The following is a 16812-nucleotide window of genomic DNA, read 5'->3' as shown; positions in this document are numbered from 1 at the left end:
CATTTTGCGTCCCGGTACAACTTCGTGATGAACTTCTTTTTCGTCTCCACAATGAGCAACAAAAAACACTCAGGAATCGGTAAGATGATACACGACTTCAGACTGAAGTATTACTTTCCTAGTTTCAGTGAAACCATTGTTAACTATGTGAGAAATTGTTTGACTTGTCTTCAAGCGAAAACAGTTAAACCAGCATTACTGAGGCCGTTGCCTTTTCCAATCGCTTCCACGCAAAGACTTATTTGAGATAGATCTCGTAGGTATAATGCCAGGGAGCCAGTTCAAGTTTGTGTGAACAGGAATTGATGTGTTTACACGTTACCTGTTTGCACTACCTCTCCGAAGCGCTGATGCAGAATTAGTTGCAAAAGCACTTACAAGTATCTTTTTCCGTCACGCATACTTGCCCAAAACCATTTTAACAGACTTAGGTACAGTATTCACAGCAAACTTGATCAATAACTTGACTAAAATGCTAGGCATACAACTGAAACACGCAACGTTGAAACACCCTCAGACAATAGGTCTTTTGGAAAGGAGCCATGCTAGCTTCAAGCGTGCACTTAAAGTAAACGAAAACCAACTCTCTTCAGATTGGTATAATTATGTTGATGTGGCGACATTTGCCCACAACACAACTTATCATAAAGCAATTGGTTGTCCACCATCATTACTCTTCCATGGAAGGGAGCCTCATACTTCAGTAGACTTGCGATTTAAAACCTCAGCAGAAACGCAACCTAAGAATCATTTTGAGTACATATCCAAACTGCACAACAGAATGTCACAGCTTTTTGCTAACGCTAGGCAGAATCTCGTTACTTCTTATCACCAAAATAGAAAATTTTATGACCGGAAATGTGCCGCGTCACCACTTCAGTTGTACTCCTTTTGCCTACTTTTGGATCCTAAAATTTCTAACCCAAACACGTCTTTTAAAAAACAAAAGAGTAAGTGGTTGCCTTTGTATAGAGTGGAGAAAATACTAACTCACAGTATCTATCTTGTTCGCAAAGTGGGAACACATTACACACATTTAGTTCACCGAATTAGACTTAGACCAATTAAACCACAATTTATTGTCAATGATTTAGAGGAAGTAGACCCCAGCAAATTTGAAACACTCCCCAACATTGAACAACATGAGAAAGAACCATATCTACTGGATGCGTACATTGAAACGTCCCTTGAAATTTCACCAGAGCCCGACAAAAAAGAAGTTCAGTTTGATAATAGTCCATCAGAAACTATATACAGAGCAGCAGAACCACCAATTTCAACTGCAAACAATCCGAGCTCGAATGATGAGTTTTTAGTTGAAGGTCATATAACGTCAGAACAAAACTTCACGGTCCCGAGCGTTATTGACGCGTCAGAATACAAGTTTGGCCATAAAGAAAACTCAAACCACTCATCACAGATATAATCTTCGTTCAGACGACAGAATGATGGCTGTAAGGGAACAATGCGCAGATCATTTAAGTTCTATCCGCGAACCAATCATTGACCGACAACAAGGGAAAATCGTCAACTCAAAAACGCATATCGTACACTGGGTATCAATGCATGCAGAAACTGTAACGGAATTGACACAAGATCTTTACACAAACCACACTGAGATGCACTGCCAACCAAACCGACAGAACACTTGTGTCGGGCAGACTTGTTTATATTTTGACGAAGAGAATCGATGGATTTTTAGCGCAATAATTTCTGACAGGTGTGAAAAAATTCAGCAAGGAAATATACTTTCGTGCCTTGAAGATCTCCAATTTAGAGCACAACAACTCGGACTCCGTGAACTAGCAATAGAACGGTTGCCTACAAGTTTTGGAAACATCAGCACCGCAGAGTTTGAATCTATGGTTGAAATAACTTTTTTGCGAACTGAAATAGCAATAATCATATATGGCGAAAATCCTGTCAAAATTACGCAAATTGTGGACCTTCAAACAACACTAGATGATGACAATCTGCAATGCGGAGCCTTCTTTTGTCTTAGCTTACCAGCGCCAATTCAGGCTTCTCTTTCGCAAACCTCTAGTTTTCCAGAGAGCTTTTCAAGTGGAAACTTTTTCCTAGCAATCGGTCGGCCAATTATAGTCGAATCAACCAAGAAAGCTCTACAGATATGGAGGAAGATGTGATAGAATCATCACATCAAAGCACAGCAACTTCTGACCATGAGACACCAGGAACCAGTTACAATGGACAAGCAAGTGACTTAATGGATTTATCAAATTCAGCTGACCGAACAATAAGCACTATTCCTGAGCAAAGCGAACTGGATCGTTACAACTGCCTACAATTATATTTCCAGTCATGTACTGTTCGCTTACCAATACCCCAATCGTCTAATTCGACTGGAACCGACAACCTCACAATAGATGAAAGATTCGAATTGTTTTCAAATCCACTATATGACTCTGACAACTCAATCCCGAGGCCCCCACCACTTTTACACCGCGATAGGTTCCCTACAAGCAACCAAGCTGATGACTTGAACACACTACCACCACTTCAGAGAGCACCTGGTCCAGGCAAAAGATGTAACTCACAACAAAATGAGGCGCCTTGTGATGTAGGATCAATTAGAGAGGAACGAACTTTGCCACAAATTGCAGGCATTTCCATTCAAAAAGACGCAAAGGGTGCGCATAAAAATCAATTAATTTTCAACCACAATCAGCAGCAATCATAGCAAAGCAAAAACACACAAAATTCCTGAAATACACCTTAGTGTATCTGGAAACAATAAACAAGTGGAAAACATCCGCACTTCCCTTATTGTGCTTCTAAATTACCATTAAGTGTAAGAAGTTACAAAATAAATTAACGTTGAAAACAACGCCTACATTTAGCTGTCAAGAGGTACTGATCACACTTCTATAGGCAGTCAAGTTGGAAAAAAAGCTAACTATTAGAAAACAAAGCTTACATGAAGTTAACATAAAAACCAACATGAACACAAATTCGAATTTTACGGTTTTTTACTTCCGCCGTAATCAAACTTTGAACAAAACTCTAACAAGACGAAATTCTAACAGCTCTTAAAAAACACAATGAATAGAAACATTGTTTGTCGTATATTTGTTCAACAGCTTACTAACCATAGAGCTCTAACTGGAAGTACACTGAAAAACAACTTTCAGTTGCTACTTTTAAAGATAAACAAACAACTACAAACATACGCACAAATAAACAAGCAAGAAAATAAAACACAAAAACAAACTTTCGCACTCACGCAAACACAATGATCAAAAAAAAATATATTGAAAAAAACTTGAAAAACAGCCTTGCATATATATTCTCACATTGCAAATAAGTCAAAAAACAGCCTAGAGTATATATTCCCACCCCGTCACAAAAAACGGCAAACGGAAACTAAACTCACCTGTTGATGTTGAAGCGACAGCGACAACTCTTCCTCTCCAAAAAACCAAGAAACAAGAGTTGAAGCATCCGTCCAAAAGGATAAAACGGCAATAATGGTCAAAATAAATAAAAACTTAGTTTAATTGGTTCCGTCTTAAGTGGTTTAGAATGCATGGTTACATGTTAAGTGAAAAAATAATTCAAATTTGTGATTTCAATAAACGAAACAAATGATTGTAAACGGCAGTCCCTGCCCGAATAATATCGGACTCCTCTCTTTAAAAATGAAGTTTTCTCTGAAGGCAAACCGAGACGCGCTCGGATTAGCATTAGATCTTCACTAACGGCGTACAGTTTAAGCGGAATATGCTTTTTTTGCTCATCATTTAAAGGCAATATTTTTTCACTGAGTTTTTTGTAGAAGAAAATCTTTTTTCTAACTTCTTCTTCTTCCAAATTTACTCTCTCAGGCAAATCTAATGTTCTAAGTTTATGACAGCTAACTATTCCGCGTCAAATGTCGTGCTTATTTCGAAGGTTAAAACTTTCTGCCAAATCATAGTTAGTTAAGGCCAAGGCACGTAAATGTGCTAAAACGTCAGAAATAATGAAATATCTTTGTACAGTATCGGTAATAACTTCGTTTCTTTCAATACTTCGGCAATTTTTACGGTGCCATTTTTGATAAGCTGTCAGCCAGTCGCGCCAGAGAAAGAGTTGGCAGAATTCCTCTAGGTTAAAATGTCCCTCAGACATAATTTGTTCAACTAAACCGCGTGAAACGCCAAAGACAAAATTATCCAATAAAATTCTTCTAAGTTGTAAGTAATTGTTGTTAATTCCTTCCCATTCATGAACAAGGGCCCAAACACTTTTTGAATTGTCGTCAGGGGCAAATGCTTCCTTAGTAACAACACAATGAACATGAAATTCAGGCTGAACAATGATATCTCCAGGCTGACCAACATGATAAAATAAATGTGGTAAATAAGTTTTCGATTTGGAAGCTGTAGTTTTTACATGCAAAAAGTTCTGTAATTCACTAAATGTCTTCATGTTTAAAAGAAATCTTTGGGTCTCACGATTGCCATCAGTAATTATCCACAGCTTTGAGCCGGATACAAATTTAGCAACAGACGCGGCACCACCATATTCTTAATGGCCATTTGTGAACCAACCGCCATGTGCTGCAAGCATATCAAAAACTGTAGGTGTAGTACATGGAGGTAAAGAAAAATTGATCTTGGTTTTTGGCAATGCGAAAGAAATTGTTCTGGAAGACTCAAAACCAGCAAGTTCGCCGTTAAAACTTTCAGAATTCCGCGTTGCACCTTGACTTGATAAAAATTCTTCTATATCTACGTCACCCAATTTCCATGCGCGACTGACATCTGACTTCAAACAACGGACAGTATCGGCTTCAGGTCCACGGATAACAAAGGCATAACTTGGAAAGTTGTTAGAATTGAGTAAAGGGCCGGCGTCGTCAATAACTGGTAAAGGTCTAATTCCCATAACTTCTATTAACTTGGTTTTTAAAACAACTTCAAACAATTTATTGACTTCTGAACGGTGGTAATCAACTTGGTTAGCTTTGGAACGTCTTGCATTATTCAATATTCCAAACTGAAAGAAAGGAAAACTCATTCAAAACGGTGTCTTTTCCATAAATATCAGCATTTAATACATCAATTGGTCTAAAGTTATTTTCTCCCCGATTTGGGCCCAATAATCTCAGGACCACAAAAAAACCCCCCGTCCCCCCAAAAGCTTGCTTTACCATACTGAAGTCCCTGATTTTCAGTTTTTTTTTTCAAAATGCAAATTTTTGACCCTTTTATGTCAAAAAACCGCCAAAAATTGGCCCTAAAAAAGCTCAATTGGCCCTAAACCGCCAAAACCGTCCCGGCGCAACGTTGCCTAACTTGCTTCCCATAAATGCGCAGCTTCCACCCAAAGCTGAAAATAATTTGACCCAAAAACACAGGAAAAACCCCCAAAAAAAAAGCAAAAAGTGACAAATTTTTCGCTATTTTGACCCGAAAATTTCACATTTTTGCCCCCCAAACACTGAATGTCTCAAGAAAATTGTTTACAAATCATTCACAATGACTTTCTCAGAACATTAATACGTATCCCAAATAATTTCTGATCCCTAGGATTTCAAAATCTTATAAAACTTAGAGAAAATTTTCCAGCCCCCCAACCTCACTCTCAGCCCCCCAACCTCACTTAATTCATAAAACAAGGCCGCCACACATTTTATTCCTTATTCACAACACACGTTGCTTACATTTCAGCATAATAAGCACAATTTGTGATAGGAAATACACGGATAAACAGTGAGCAAGTGGATAATATAGACCAAAATCATGCATATTGAGCAAATTTCCCTAAAAATCATCAAAATCAGAAAAGTTTTTTCTCGCTGAATCTGGCGAATAAAGTCCAGGGTAACAAAAATTAGCCCAGACTGTTGGTAATTGTCCCGATTATGGCACTGAAGTCTCGAAAAATTTAAAATCGTCTACAAAGTTGATAAAATGGACCCAAAACCCAAAAATTGAACGGGCAAGGTACGAATTTTTTCGTCAAAATTTCGAAGTTTTTGCTCCCCCCATGCATGCTATTCACAATTTCGGCATAAATGTTGTACCAATCGATAGCCTAAACAATGCCTTACATAATTGTAGTAGGAAATTTTGAAGTCCCAATCAAAAGTTATTTACAAAAAACAAACACTAAAATTAATGAACATAAAAGCAGGAAAATTTCAGCTAACTATTCCCCTTTTTTCCTCTCTCTTTGCTCCTTTCTTCCCCTCAGCATCGCAGCAACCTTGTCCTTTTTCTTTCTAGCGTTCTCCTTCCTTGTAATTTCATTTTGCCGCTGCTCTCCCTTCTTTAAAGCAGGCAACTTGACATTAGAAAAACATGCTCGTAGATCACCCATAAAGGACTGCAACTCGTCGTTTTTGCGATATCCTTTTGGGTCACCGTGTCGGCTACCACAAGGTTTCTCTTGCACAAAATGTTCCTTAGGTTATTAGAGCCCCTTTCGCCATTTGCCATCGCCAAAATGTCAAGAGTTACTGAAAATCGTCTTCCACACTCGTCTGACTTTTCGAAAACGAAAAACGCAATGGCTCTATCATTCGGGATAGCAAAAGTTTCCCCAACCCTCTGAAAATGGAAATCCATATGCTCCCCTGACAAATCGTTTGCCTGCAGTAGCTTCTCGCATATCAAAAACGTTTTTAATTATTCTGAAGTCCCAATCAAAAGTTATTTACAAAAAACAAACACTAAAATTAATGAAAATGAAAGCCGGAAAATTTCAGCTAACTATTCCCCTTTTTGCCTCTCTTTGCTCCTTTCTTCCCCTCAGCATCGCAGCAACCTTGTCCTTTTTCTTTCTAGCGTTCTCCTTGTAATTTCATTTTGCCGCTGCTCTCCCGTCTTTAAAGCAGGCAACTTGACATTAGAAAAACATGCGCGTAGATCACACATAAAGGACTGCAACTCGTCGTTTTTGCGATATCCTTTTGCGTCACCGTGTCGGCTACCACAAGGTTTCTCTTGCAAAAATTTCCTTAGGTTATCAGAGCCCCTTTCGCCATTTGCAATCGCCAAAATGTCAAGAGTTACTGAAAATCTTCTTCCACACTCGTCTGACTTTTCGAAAACGAAAAACGCAATGGCTCTATCATTCGGGATAGCAAAAGTTTCCCCAACCCTCTAAAAATGGAAATCCATATGTTCCCTGACAAATCGTTTGCCTGCAATAGCTTTTAGCATATCAAAAACGTTTTTAATTATTCTGGTGGCTTCAATTCCAGCTTTGACACTCCGCCACACTATCCACAATCGATTTCCAGAGAAAGCATAAGACAGAAAGTCTTGGCCAAAGTGAGGAAACTTAGGAGGTTGAAACCATTTCCCCTCCGTCAGGGTTAGATATTTCTCAGTTGACCGTTTATCGGACAGTCTGTGAGCATACATTCCGCTGTCATTAAAACTGAGTAGTGGAAGATGCTGACTTTCGGGTAAATTAGCATTAGTTTCGACCCCCCAACCGATGTTGCGTAGTTTTCAAAGCCCCCATACAATTCGGCGTTGGCGATTCGAGTATGCAGGGATTGGCCAATAATTACCATGCTCATGTCCGGAATGAATGCAGCTTGGTCCCCCGTTTGGTTCTCAATATGGTTGACCTGGGTAGCATAGTTAATATCACAATCATTGGCAAAAAAAACTGAATATCTCATCAACCATAGTTCCTAACACAGTTATCTGAAATCTAGACCACATTATTACACGTGCCAAATTGACTCGAATCTTAAAAGTGACAGAAATTGAGAAGTAGTAATGATATAAAAAGTCGCATAACAAATTGTAAATTAACATAAAGTCCAAGATAAACAATTGTAAAGTTATATACAGGTCCCCTACATCAAATTAAAGAAAAAGAAAAAAAAACAAATCAGCATTCAGAATAAGTTCAGTTCAAAAGTTAGTCACAATGCTAAACTACAAGTCTCAGTGTATTGTTTACTGTCTTGAACCCCTCCTACATTTCTTGTACAGGAAAATCCCCACAGTCACCCCAAACAGCAAGATTACTCCTGCAGGGACAAGAGTGCCCAGTATTATGGCACTAGTGGAGTCATCCGCCCCACTCATGGGCTCCCGGCCACAAACTTGGTCCCAAAAAGGACAAAACGATTTAGCCTCTCCGGCCTTAAAATAAGTTGTCCCCGATGGACAACAACGGGCTACAAGTTCACTGACAACATCAAGAGAAACGTTTTTGCACATCTCTGATCTGAAAACACTTGATGATAACTATCTTTAAACAATCAAATGTACACCCTTTCAACAATAATGGATTATAATCCACTCCCCCAACCATGTGATACAAAAGATTTCGACAATCAATTTGCATTAATCCCCAACCCCCATCCCCGAGTAAAATTTCTTGCAGCCCCCCCAAAAAAACAACATTTTTCACCTCTGAAAGACTCATAAAAAAGCAACAAAACGTTGACCCACTACAAATTAATCCCTCAAGCGTAACCAAATCTACCGTCGGTTGTCATAGTTACCATCAAAATATAGACAAAACAAAGACATTACATTTTGTTTTGACGCAGAAATGGTCTTTATTATGACTCTAAGAACAACCCCTTTTTGTACTCGCTTGCTTTGTTCGGAGAGATCGAACCAATAAAAAAGACGCCAGTTCAAAAATTACCCAGAATCTTGTGCGTCAAAGAGACAAACTCTTGCAGTCAAAACTAAAGCCGCCTATTCATCGTTAATAACCCTCCAAACAACCCTCTAAATAAACATACCCTCTTCAGATGAGGCGCCTAGGTATTGTTTCCCCAACAATTTGCTATCATTGATTCTCTAAACTACCCAGTAATATAAGTACATCACCGTCAAAATAGGGACAACCGCTTGCGGAAACCCCTTATACCGAACATCTGCGTATTCTTAAAGCCCCATCTGAAATCAGATTGTTACTCAATGGAACGACGCCTTTGTGAAACCTTAAGCGGTTTACAACAGCAACCTAACAAAAGAAAAGTAATCAAAATAAATCAACAAAGGCGGTTACCAAAACAAATAAATAATCGCACAATCTCTTCTATTGGGATAGGTTAAACAATTATCCATTTCCCCCTTCCATTTGGCAAATTAGCTGGTTGCAAAATTCAGAAAAATTGATAGATCCAACAAAATCTTCTGAACTAAAAATAAATTCAATCGTTCAAAACAACAATGTTGATACTAATTAATGGCAAACTTGCAAAGCTTACATCTATATTTTATCCGGCTACAGATATAAATATTATCCACGCAACGTTTCAATTCACCAATCTTTTGACCGAAACGTTTGTTGTTAAGAATACATCACAGCTATTTCTTGTTCCCAAAGCTGAAAATAATTTGACCCAAAAACACAGGAAAAACCCCAAAAAAAAGCAAAAAGTGACAAATTTTTCGCTATTTTGACCCGAAAATTTCACATTTTTGCCCCCCAAACACTGAATGTCTCAAGAAAATTGTTTACAAATCATTCACAATGACTTTCTCAGAACATTAATACGTATCCCAAATAATTTCTGATCCCTAGGATTTCAAAATCTTATAAAACTTAGAGAAAATTTTCCAGCCCCCCAACCTCACTCTCAGCCCCCCAACCTCACTTAATTCATAAAACAAGGCCGCCACACATTTTATTCCTTATTCACAACACACGTTGCTTACATTTCAGCATAATAAGCACAATTTGTGATAGGAAATACACGGATAAACAGTGAGCAAGTGGATAATATAGACCAAAATCATGCATATTGAGCAAATTTCCCTAAAAATCATCAAAATCAGAAAAGTTTTTTCTGATTTTTCCCAAAACCCAAAAATTGCACGGGCAAGGTACGAATTTTTTTGTCAAAATTTCGAAGTTTTTGCTCCCCCCATGAATGCTATTCACAATTTCGGCATAAATTTTGTACCAATCGATAGCCAAAACAATGCCTTACATAATTGTAGTAGGAATTTTTGAAGTCCCAATCAAAAGTTATTTACAAAAAACAAACACTAAAATTAATGAAAATGAAAGCAGGAAAATTTCAGCTAACTATTCCCCTTTTTTCCTCTCTCTTTGCTCCTTTCTTCCCCTCAGCATCGCAGCAATCTTGTCCTTTTTCTTTCTAGCGTTCTCCTTCCTTGTAATTTCATTTTGCCGCTGCTCTCCCGTCTTTAAAGCAGGCAACTTGACATTAGAAAAACATGCGCGTAGATCACACATAAAGGACTGCAACTCGTCGTTTTTGCGATATCCTTTTGGGTCACCGTGTCGGCTACCACAAGGTTTCTCTTGCACAAAATGTTCCTTAGGTTATTAGAGCCCCTTTCGCCATTTGCCATCGCCAAAATGTCAAGAGTTACTGAAAATCGTCTTCCACACTCGTCTGACTTTTCGAAAACGAAAAACGCAATGGCTCTATCATTCGGGATAGCAAAAGTTTCCCCAACCCTCTGAAAATGGAAATCCATATGCTCCCCTGACAAATCGTTTGCCTGCAGTAGCTTCTCGCATATCAAAAACGTTTTTAATTATTCTGAAGTCCCAATCAAAAGTTATTTACAAAAACAAACACTAAATTTAATGAAAATGAAAGCCGGAAAATTTCAGCTAACTATTCCCCTTTTTGCCTCTCTCTTTGCTCCTTTCTTCCCCTCAGCATCGCAGCAACCTTGTCCTTTTTCTTTCTAGCGTTCTGCTTCCTTTTAATTTCATTTTGCCGCTGCTCTCCCTTCTTTAAAGCAGGCAACTTGACATTAGAAAAACATGCGCGTAGATCACCCATAAAGGACTGCAACTCGTCGTTTTAGCGATATCCTTTTGCGTCACCGTGTCGGCTACCACAAGGTTTCTCTTGCAAAAAGTTCCTTAGGTTATTAGAGCCCCTTTCGCCATTTGCCATCGCCAAAATGTCAAGAGTTACTGAAAATCTTCTTCCACACTCGCCTGACTTTTCGAAAACGAAAAACGCAATGGCTCTATCATTCGGGATAGCAAAAGTTTCCCCAACCCTCTGAAAATAGAAATCCATATGCTCCCTGACAAATCGTTTGCCTGCAATAGCTTCTCGCATATCAAAAGCGTTTTTAATTATTCTGGTGGCTTCAATTCCAGCTTTGACACTCGCCACACTATCCACAATCGATTTCCAGAGAAAGCATAAGACAGAAAGTCTTGGCCAAAGTGAGGAAACTTAGGAGGTTGAAACCATTTCCCCTCCGTCAGGGTTAGATATTTCTCCATTGACCGTTTACCGGACAGTCTGTGAGCATACATTCCGCTGTCATTAAAACTGAGTAGGGGAAAATGCTGACTTTCGGATAAATTAGCATTAGTTTCGACCCCCCAACCGATGTTGCGTAGTTTTTAAATGAGGCGCCTAGGTTTTGTTTCCCCAACAATTTGCTATCATTGATTCTCTAAACTACCCAGTAATATAAGTACATCACCGTCAAAATAGGGACAACCGCTTGCGGAAACCCCTTATACCGAACATCTGCGTGTTCTTAAAGCCCCCATCTGAAATCAGATTGTTACTCAATGGAACGACGCCACTGTGAAACCTTAAGCGGTTTACAACATAGCAACCTAACAAAAGAAAAGTAATCAAAATAAATCAACAAAGCCGGTTACCAAAACAAATAAATAATCGCACAATCTCTTCTATTGGGATAGGTTAAACAATTATCCATTTTTCCCCTTCCATTTGGCAAATTATCTGGTTGCAAAATTCAGAATAATTGAGAGATCCAACAAAATCTTCTGAACTAAAAATAAATTCAATCGTTCAAAACAACAATGTTGATACTAATTAATGGCAAACTTGCAAAGCTTGCATCTATATTTTATCCGGCTACAGATATAAATATTATCCGCGCAACGTTTCAATTCACCAATCTTTTGACCGAAACGTTTGTTGTAAAGAATACATCACAGCTATTTCTTGTTCTTAAGTTTTCCTCTGAGCGCCACATTCCATCAAGTATTCATGCATTCAACATTATTGAATATTGAACAAATTTAGAGTCTATTCAGCCTACAAAAATAAAAAAAAATGAGCTTTGTTAACTGCAGTCTATTTGAGCAAGAAGTATCAATTGAAGAGTTCAAAGTAACCAGTTACAAAAAACACAAAAATAAAGTCCATATTCTGTTCCGCCTCCACGCTTTAGAATCACAATTGGTCGAGTTTGATTGGAAATCACCCATATTGAGAGAAGTCATAGATCAATGGCTTGAACACTATAGTCCCGATGAAATTTTTGACCTACCCCACCTCGAAGAACTAGATCACGTTACACAATTGACAACCCCGCTCTTCCTTTGCAACAAACGACGACAGTAAACTACAACAAAATTCAGCTATGTTTGGAAATTTGTTTTCTTTATCGCTGTATTCGCCGACAAAATTTCCGCAGTTCCCAACCCAGGAGATAACCTCATTCTGCAATCAGGAATCCTATTCAATTTCCAACAGAAAGTCGTCGTAGCAGAAAAATTTGTAAATATTAAATTTGTCCTTCCGTTTCCGCCTCATAATGCAACATTGTCTATTTATCTGAGTGAAATAGCCAAAAACTTTCACAAAAATGGACAACTCCGACCCAAATATGTCAGCTTGAATACGCAGAAAAAAACATAAGCACTACATGCGCTGAATGGATTTATAATGTAACAAACACCGAGCACAACCGAGCAAAAGGTGACCTTGGAAAATTGGTCATCGAAACTGAAATGCTACTCTCTCCCACTGCGCTCAAAACAAGAGAAAAACGAGCAATGGGAATGGCTCTGGACGTTGGAGCAGGAATAATGGGCCTTGGTTTAGGACTAGCGTCAGGTGAATCATGTTTCTTAGGAATCCTTGGTGGCTGCAACAAGCTTGGAAGTCAAAACAGGAATGCAATACTTTCAACTGTTAACTATGTTAATAACATGAACATGAAATGGAAAGAAGCAACTGGAACTATTGACAACAACCTTTTTATTCTCGGTGAAGAAATAAATGACATGAAAAAACAGCAGCAAGACATCACAATTGCGCAAAATGCTAATTTTGAAAACCTCCAAAACCAGATGTTGGCCATAGAAAAGAATGTCCACGAGTTACGAAATTACGATCAATTTTTCTTTTCGCGCCAACAGCTGAATCAGCATCTCTCGAGTATTTCGTCAATTTTGAACACCCTTCAAACAATTATTAGATCATACAGACTCGCACTAGCAAGTTTTCGAACAAACCTCCTACAAAACCTCTCAGCCATGGTGAATGGATTTTTACCGCTCTCTATCATCTCAAAAGAAACCCTACACGAAATATTTTTGGCAGTCATGACAAATGAAATCGAAAATGGAAGTTGGTTAACTTAAGCAATACCACTCACAGATATACTGACGTACTATGAAAGCAAATTACTTCAGAAAATTGAATCCGATGAAGCCGGAATAATTTCACTTTTTCTGTTTCACTAGCGTCAAAATCCACACTACTTACAGTATACGAAGCAATCCCAATACCGATGCCATTGCAGGATGGTACTGCAAACATATGGGAATTGGAGGATCGATATATCGCGACAACTGATGACCAGAGCGAGACAGCAGCAGTATCAAAAAATGATTTGGAAAAATGCGTTGGCTCAAAGGTTTACACGATATGCGAACAAACATTCGCAATGAAGAAAACAAGCTCAACATGCTTAGCAGCTCTGCTACTTCAAGACCAGTATCGATCGCTAGAGAATTGCGACTTGAAATCAATAAAGTTACCTTTGAAGGAGAAAGCAAAAAACCTACGCTTTGGAAGATGGCTTATCACATCTTCGCACTCTAAGTTCAAACTACAAGAAAGACGAATGAACTCCAGCTTACCCATGCCAGTGAAAATCCATGAAGGCTGCACAGTTTGTATAATAACCATCAGATGCGGACACGAAATTCAAGGACCAAATATTCACCTCAAGTCTGATTTGGAAACCTGTTCCAAGGAACCAGCTCAGCGTGTTGACGTTAAACTTCCTATGATTTGTTCAACGACTTTCCAGAGCTTGACAGCTTTCCACACCTACCAGATATTGCAACAGCTCGTATTAAACTCTTTCAAGAGGTACAAAAGCAGATAATTCGCCTGCCAGAGGAGCAGAAGAGCGACCCTGTGCGAATTAGAGCCTTTAAACAACCGATAACATTCCAGATGCAGTAACTCAGAGCTACACTAACAGAACATATGTCGGGCTTTACAACAATCAAACTCTCACTCACAGTTGGATTACTTTCCTTCCTTATATCGCAAGCTTTTCATTTTTTATGGACTTACTTGGCCCATAAAAAATTGCCAATTCACAATAAATTCCCCTTCCGTAGAATCCTGAAGGGACAAGCAATAAAGACGAAACCAGTCTCTGTAGTTTACGAAGAGGATTACAATTATTTGATGGCACACCCCGACCACAAAATTCACAAGAAAAGTGTCGTTATTCCTGAACGACAATTTCAAATACCAGTACCAGAAGTACCATCTAGAATTTTGCAAACTCATCATAATGAACTGTACCCAGATGTGCCAAACGTATACTCGCGCATAGGCATGGCTTAACGATTTAGCTGAATGCATGATCTCATAACTTTTACATGATAGCTTGAAACTAACCTTTAAAAAAAGGTCATGACTGTTGAGTTGTGGTTGGCTTCTCAGTGTGACGAAGAAAAAAAATGTTCCGTTGTTGCAAAAAAATTCATCATAGAACATTTTAAACTATTCCCATTCTATGATTTTTGCAAAATTTAATAAGAAGCAGTAAAATTGTAAATTTCATTTTTTATATAAAAAATCGGCGTTTGCTTACAAGACGAATGACGTGACAATTTCAATCAGTCGGCCAGTGTAATGGAGTTCCATTGAACAATTTTGATTGGACTAAAAAGGAATGGAAAGCTAGGCAGATACAAAAAGGAGAGAAGAGAGCAACAGGGAAACAAAAAGGCATAAAAAACAAACCTTTTAAAACGGATAATAAGAAAAACGTTGAATAGAGGAGGAAGCAAATCAATTTCATTCGAAAACAGTTGGTTTAATTTTCACGTTTCAAATTTACTCTATCTCCAAAAAACCAGTTTTGAAACCGTGTTTAAATCTTTCACAAGTTAGACAACGAGCCCCTGTTGATAGCTGAGGTTAAACTCTAGTAGCCAGACCACTGCGCTTTTAATGATAAAGGTGACATAACAATAAGAAAACGTTTCGTCAAGAGATTTATTTCACTTATCAAAAACATTTTTACTGCAGTTAAAATCAGCACAAGTAAAGCATTCAGATTTGAAGGATCAATCTTGGTTAGAGATACCCCGCTCAGCAAGTATACAACATGGCGTTATCGAGAGAATCATTAAATGATCACAATACTCGATTTTCGCCCTAAATTGGAATCTCATAGTACTGCAATTTACCCTTTATGCTCTCAGGCAGCATCTAAAACCTCAAAATTTTATGATTTGTGATAGATTCGTTTCGAAAATGTACTTTTGCCCAGTATTGTGAAATATGTTTAATATCATTACTGAGTGCGTTAGTTTTACTACTTTTATCAGATGATTTATTTTTTGCTTATTTTTGATCTATTTGTTTATTAAATTTCTATTTCTTCTTTCAGGTGGGATCTTTTAAGAGGCAAAAAATGATGCATAATTTGTATTCCTCTCTGAATTTTCTATTTACCAGATTATGCATACTTTCTAAGCAGATGTACGGTTTTGAACGGCTAAAAAATTGTGCTATGTAGATTCTGTGTTAACGAAATATTACTATTTTCACTATGTCGATAGTTTGTTTCAACTGTTTGTATTGGTGCATGTTTTTTTTCGAAAAATCAACGACGTTTCGATTTATTTTTTAATTAAAGTTTGAAGAAGTTTTGTTTGTTATAATTTGCCGAGATATTAATACGGATTCCTTTCGATTTGATTGATATCCTTGGTAAAGAATGAAATAATCAATGTAGTCGACGTAAAAAATATTGTTTAAATTATTTTTTAATTATTATTATCATTAAAAAATTTAACGTGATGAAATGCGTCTGAATTGCTTTTAAATTAGTGTACAGTCGTTTTTCCTTCATTTAAATGAGACACAATTGATTTTTTAAGCAGTTTGAGCGAGTTAGATTGGCCACGGTATGGAAGGACAAATTTAAATTTTCTCAAAAGTAATAGAAAATTAAGCAGGTTTCGAGTTTAACTTAATCGATATTTCAAGAAACTAGGTATCTAAATGGTTACAGACGTTCAAAACTGTTTCGGGTTGTTCAAGCTAACAGAACTTACCCTGCTCGAGTGACGTGATGGCACTTCTCGGATTGGTTCCTCCATTTTGAGTTGGGGCCCAGATCTTTGGCTCTGATGCATTGCCATACCTTCTTCTTCACCGGAATCTGCTGATCCCTCCCCATCTGGAAGATAAATTAAACATTTTTTGTTCCGCCCTCGTATAATTAGGGCAGGAGCTATCCTGGCTTTTACGACCCGAAGTGGAGCTATGTTGATCTAATTTTTTAATCGATCAGGTGGCTCTGAATCATGATGAAAAAGGCAAAACGGAACGTGAGGAATTTTTTTTAAATTTTTTTTGTTGCTGAACAAAACTGAAGTACGGAAAGAAGAGAGAATTGTTTTGTTTATACCAGTTTTTATAAGACAACCACACAAAGTATGTGTGTGAAAAATATGCGCTAACTGAATAATTTTTTCGCTACCCCACAGATCATACTGGAAAATCTCCATGTCGATTTTCCGACAGTTCTTGCATAATCTTATTAATTCTTGTTTTCATATCCCTAAAACTTGGCA

At 37.9% G+C, this 16812-nt stretch overlaps 2 protein-coding genes across 2 annotated transcripts in view; one reads left to right on the top strand and one right to left on the bottom strand.

Annotated features, from left to right (window-relative positions):
- Positions 1-16812, top strand: part of LOC142348366 (sideroflexin-1-like) — a 134568-nt gene that overhangs the window by 85913 nt on the left and 31843 nt on the right. The gene's annotated exons all lie outside the window — the stretch shown is intronic.
- LOC142348524 (uncharacterized) overlaps positions 1-16812 on the bottom strand; it is a 111151-nt gene that overhangs the window by 69145 nt on the left and 25194 nt on the right. The window contains exon 5 of the mRNA XM_075399898.1: positions 16291-16415. Within this exon, the coding sequence (XP_075256013.1) occupies positions 16291-16415 (125 nt within the window). The remainder of the gene's footprint in view (positions 1-16290; positions 16416-16812) is intronic.

The sequence above is a fragment of the Convolutriloba macropyga genome, chromosome 10 (assembly GCF_964194025.1).
Source record: "Convolutriloba macropyga chromosome 10, txConMacr16.3, whole genome shotgun sequence".
NCBI classification, from domain to species: domain Eukaryota; kingdom Metazoa; phylum Xenacoelomorpha; order Acoela; family Convolutidae; genus Convolutriloba; species Convolutriloba macropyga.
This window is presented reverse-complemented; position numbering and strand designations above follow the sequence as displayed.